The 5,577-nt window shown below is 35.6% G+C and overlaps 1 protein-coding gene across 3 annotated transcripts; it reads left to right on the forward strand.

Moving 5' to 3' along the window:
• Positions 1-1,791: 1,791 nt before the first annotated feature.
• Positions 1,792-5,438, forward strand: LOC129579378 (saccharopine dehydrogenase-like oxidoreductase). Of its 3 annotated transcripts, none has more exons than XM_055469435.1 (9): positions 1,792-2,371; positions 2,897-2,999; positions 3,114-3,313; positions 3,477-3,535; positions 3,605-3,844; positions 3,913-4,040; positions 4,149-4,290; positions 4,376-4,659; positions 4,759-5,438. In XM_055469435.1, exons 2-9 carry the CDS (start codon positions 2,951-2,953, stop codon positions 4,947-4,949), a joined length of 1,293 nt encoding a protein of 430 aa, XP_055325410.1. In that variant the 5' UTR covers positions 1,792-2,371; positions 2,897-2,950; the 3' UTR covers positions 4,950-5,438. The 3 variants fall into 3 exon arrangements, with proteins under 3 accessions (XP_055325410.1, XP_055325411.1, XP_055325413.1); XM_055469436.1 differs by having other exon boundaries at positions 2,036-2,371; positions 2,659-2,999; XM_055469438.1 differs by having other exon boundaries at positions 2,036-2,371; positions 2,902-2,999.
• The last annotated feature ends 139 nt before the right edge of the window (positions 5,439-5,577 follow it).

Below are 5,577 nucleotides of genomic sequence, written 5' to 3' on the forward strand. Positions count from 1 at the left end.
GAAAAAAAATGTGGCCGTTGAGCTCTCCCATGCAAATTGACCTGTTAATAACGGAACACCGAAAAAACGATGTTTTGTTTCTTTTTACCCTCAATAATGAAAAATCTCGTTTGAATCGACCTACCACTATAAACGTCAGCGATCAACATCAACAGAGACACTATAGCACATAGCATTAAACGCACTATTGCTTCACTCTTTGTACACACTTTGACATCACTTATGCTTTGGCGCGCGTCGTACGTTTTTCAAACGTTTATGTTTGATTCAAGTATTTCACCGATTTCACCGAATTTTCTTACTCAATATCAATATATTCATTCTTACTTGGAAGTTTTTTTTTATTGCAATGATGTTTTAAAATATATTTTGTCGAGAAATTTTTTTTTTCAATTTCCAAAATTAAATGAAATCAAAACACATAACATGAAACGCATTCATAGCGAAATGCATATGTATTAGTTTGTACTTATTCATTATAATGTATTTAGATAGGACGCTAGCGCGGCCTGGAATCTACTCAAAAACCTCTGAATAACGGATCCTGTGAATACTGGAATTCTTGTCAATAGTGGAAGAAAAAATTCCCTACGGGATTCCGTTTTCAGGTTTTACTGTATATGAAAAATTGATGAAATTCATAAAATTTTATGACAAATATGCCTATAATTTTGATTATCTTTACAAATCTATCTAAATTACATTGGACAGGCAATATTCTCTCTCAAAATCGATTCGTGTTGGACTCAAACGGTAATGTTTCGAACGTGTGCTGGTGAATCATGATAAATGCGTTGTTGCTTATGGGGAAAATTAGACATTTTTCATCCGAAATCATGATCAATTTTCGATTCAAACATGCATGGTTTTCCCATTTGATTCGTTGCTGCGTATATTATAGATGAACCAATTGATCAATATGAGCGGATTGTTTTGATCCACTATTCACTTCAATTATTCGATGAAAGTCTAATTTTAGAATATTGAGCCGACAAAACTCTCAAAACAGACCAAAAGTACACCAGAATGAATTCCAAGCGAACAGAAAAAAAAAACTCTTCACTCGAATGTGGAAATGAGGATTTGGTTGCTATTTGCGAAAAATGAGCAGAGTTCATTCTATTCAAGAAGATTTGAATACGATTCTGTCGACGATTTAGCACGATTTGCAATACACCAGCCAAAATGAGAATAAATATTGATTCAATTGCTTACAGCCAATGACTTGTTGAATTTCATAATCGGTTTCGCTTTGATACGCATTATTCATAGAAATGGAATTTGTCAAGTCCATCATGGCAATTCGAAAAAGTGTTAAGAATGAATGGTCGTCGTCAAAATACACGACACACGAATCATGTCTACGTGTGTTTCGACGAAATGAAAATTCATTGCTGGCACAAACTGTGGTGTGATATAAATAAATGATAAACAGATATATCATTTTTATTTTGAACGTAAATCCATAATATGTGGTGCACAGTAGAGGAGCAAAAAAAGAAGGTAAACAGAACGTTACTGTTTTGAAAACATTTGGATTGAGTCTGCATCATCGTTGCCGTTGCCGCTGCATGGGGAAATGGGTAAGAATGGAATAGCGTGCAATACTTCAAACATCATTCCACTCATCGAATTGTGCTCAATAGGAAATTAAGACGGTTGTTTTATTTTAAACTCGCACACACTATCACTTATCGGTTTCAATTGTCGAGTGAAATTCTCTCGCGGCGAAACACAGCTCGATATTTTTTTTCTCTTCTGACGTTGTTGTTCATATTCGTCGTAGAAAAAATCGTTTTGATTGTATTGTGCGTGTTACGAATGTATTGTATACGAGCTCAAGTGAAGCGCATACAATCATATTTGCCGGCTCCAGCTAATGCGATACAACAGACGTGTTCTTCACTCGTTCGTTCCATTTTTAGATGTGTGTATAGCACATCGCACAACATTTATACTTATACTATATGAACGCACGCTATAGAACCCCGAAATGACTGAAATGTTACAAGCGAACACGGTATGCCTCCATCCACACAGTACATTGTTGAGTCGCATTTGGTTTACATCTCTCATAAAACACACGAAAACCGAGAAGGAAGCAAAAAAAAACACACACAACACATTTGTCGAAAATAGTCATACGAAGAAGAAGGAACAAATAAGAGCCGCACGAAATTTCGGCGTAGAAGAAGACAAAAAAAAAAGTACTCCAAATTAGGAAGAACGCGATAAGTTCATTTTTTTCTTTGTTCATCATATATTTTATTGCAATTCATTCAACCACTCAGTTGGTTCCACGTAATTCTTGTGGACTTTAGTTCTATGGTGTGTTTCCCAACCGATTGAACGACAAATAAATTTGTGTTAAGTAAGTTTTGAATTTATTCCAAGAAAGAAAATGTTATTTCGACGGAATGCATAACGAACAAACGCACATACAATTTAAAATGCGACACAAACAACCGAATAACCATAGCAATCATTTGAAATTCCCTCGGATTTTTTTTTTCTTTTCGCTCGTACTTTTTGATACGCTATGGTTGCTGTTGCCGATGCCATTGTTGTTTTTGTTGTTGTTTGTGCGTTTTGTTACTTTTAATAACGATTTTTTTTTTCCTTCTTTCTTAACCTTTAAACCCAATAAATGAAAAATAGCAACTTTTTGAAACTGTTACCGATGAAATAAAAAAAAAAACAGCACAGCACAAACAGTAGAGGAAAGTCAAGGTCTTGAGAGTCATCGTGACGCGTCGTATTTGACATTGTGGTTGCATTGTGTACATATTTTATTTGATCGGCCACTTTTTCCGTCCGAAAAATTGATTAAGTCATTATTCGTAGTGGTTAGTCATACAATACACGCATATTTTGTTGCGTCTTTTTCTTCATCTAGTTCAGTTTGTGCGATCAGCTCGACAAGAAATTCCATTCATTTACATTTTGAAAGATGGCAAACAATCGATTGGATGTTGTAATTTTCGGTGCAAGTGGTTTCAGTAAGTACACACTGGCTTCATTCTTTGTTTGTTCTTCTTCTTCTTCTTTTTTGCTCTTCTTCACAATGTTTTGCGAAATTATTCAAACTCATTTTAATTATTGTGCACACACAGCCGGCAAGTACACGGTATATGAAGGTGTTAAGTTGTTAGAGAACTTGTCATGGGGCGTTGCTGGACGTGACGAAGAAAAATTGAAGCGTACACTGAAAGAAGTCGGTGACAAAGTTGAAAAAGATCTTTCGGCCATTCCGATCATTATAGCCGATGTTAAAGATGAAAATTCATTGCAAAAAATGGCCGAACGCGCTAAGGTAAATAACAGGTGTTTTCTTGCCTCTTTCGCCAATCCCACATCCACAAACCAAACAAACGAACACCATGATGTCATCGTTTGTTCACGAATTGCGTTGTACGCAATAAAATTGTTTTTCCATGATTTTTTTTTCTTTCTTCTCCTTCTCTTGTCTGCTATAGATTATTGTGAACTGTTGCGGTCCTTACCGCTTTTATGGCGAACCGGTTGTTAAAGCATGGTAATTCTAATGTTTATTTTTTTTGCGAATTTTCTTGAATTGTTTTTCACGTTTCGATAATAACCGTAGCATCAACGCGGGCACGCATCATGTTGATGTGAGCGGTGAACCACAGTTCATGGAACGAATGCAACTCGAATACAATGATCTCGCACGCGAAAAAGGCGTTTATATTGTAAGTGCTTGTGGTTTCGACAGCATACCAGCCGATATGGGTATGATGTTCCTGGAGAAGCATTTCGATGGTGAAGTTCATTCGGTTGAAACATATTTGAAGAGCTGGGCAGTTGGTCCGACTTCAGGAGCCGGGTAAATTGAACATTGTGTCAATTTTTCAAGTGACATTTGAATAAAATTATTTTTCATTTTCATAACAGTATCCATTATGGTACCTGGGAATCGGCCGTTTATGGATTGGCACATGCCAAAGAATTGAGCGCCATTCGCAAGAAATTATTCAAAGAACCATTGCCATACAGCAAACCGAAACAAATCAAACGACCAGGTAATTTCATAATTATTTATTAGATGACATCATCCCCATATGTGCATCGATTGATACTGGCAATTGTATAAATTAAACGAAATGATTATTTATTTGTTTTGATTATAGCCGTTCATAAATCCGATTTGGTGAATGCATGGTGTTTGCCATTCCTTGGTTCCGATCGTTCAGTCGTTTTGCGATCACAGCGATTCTTGTACGAACACGAACAAAAGCGTCCCATTCAAATGCAAGCCTACGTACAATTCAAGTATGATGATAAAAGAAAAAAACAACCAGAATTAGCTTAATTGAATGCGATTATTAATTAATTTCATTTTCAAATCTATTTATAGATCATTGCTAACCGTGTTGATGGTTTCATTCATGGGAATCATCTTCGGCATTTTGGCAAAATATTCGTTCGGACGAAAATTGCTGTTGAAATATCCGAAATTGTTCTCATTGGGTTTCATCTCGCATGAAGGTCCATCGGAAGAGTCGATGAAAAATACCAAATTTTCCGTTACATTCTACGGCCAAGGGTGGCCAAAGGAAGAGGCTTTGTCAGAACCAACCGATCAACATACCACATTGCCATCGAAAAAGATTGTTACTCGTGTCACCGGCACTAACCCAGGTAAATTCAAAACACACACACACACCCACCCACCCACCCACTATACAAACAAAAGAACCAAGTACTAAAATTAGAACAATTTTTCTTGACATCATATAGGATACGGTTCTACTTGCATCGCTCTATTGCTAGCAGCCACAACTATCTTGAATGAAAAGGAAAAATTGCCATTGACTGGTGGCGTTCTACCACCTGGTGCCTGCTTTGCCAAGACCAATTACATTTCCAACTTGTCGAAAAATGGTCTTGACTTTGAAGTCATTTCGGCAACAGAAACATCTGAAAACTAAAGCGAATCAAGCGAAATTTGAACCTTTTTGTTGGTGTTGAAGGAAAATATTCGAAGTAAAAATTTGAAGAAAAAAAAAACTTATTAGTCTATATGTCAATGCAATATACTCGAATTTGTAAGGGAACTTGCAATCGACCAGTTTGTATTGATCATTATTAAACATTTTACGTAGCATCTCAAAGTGGCTTTCATGATCGATTCGTCGATATGAAGCACTCGGTACACGTTAACTAAATACTAGCGATGATTTAAAATCAATAACATTCTAATTAAAACAAAGATACTATATTTTATACATCATGTTATTACCCTATCAAAAATGAAAAAAAAGAAATAAAAAAAAACAGCAGCAATTAACTGTTAACAAGTAAATGTTGTAAAATCGTATAATCACTCAGAAATCCACAGGAAATGTATTTGTGGTTAACCAATGGAAATTCATAAAATTCATGTCTTCTGAAATAGAAACGCATTTGATTTAATCAGATATTTTGTGTGTTTTTCTTCTTCCTCTTTCACATATTAAACATATATATTATTTTCATAAGTGGCAGTTCATCATAAACTAGATTAGAATAGCTTTTGCCCTCATTTTTTTCATTCACTTGTTTTTCAGTGTGATCGTT

This window comes from Sitodiplosis mosellana, unplaced genomic scaffold, assembly GCF_009176505.1.
Source record: "Sitodiplosis mosellana isolate CC-2019 unplaced genomic scaffold, AAFC_SMos_1.0 Smas_scaffold_6226, whole genome shotgun sequence".
Taxonomy (NCBI): domain Eukaryota; kingdom Metazoa; phylum Arthropoda; class Insecta; order Diptera; family Cecidomyiidae; genus Sitodiplosis; species Sitodiplosis mosellana.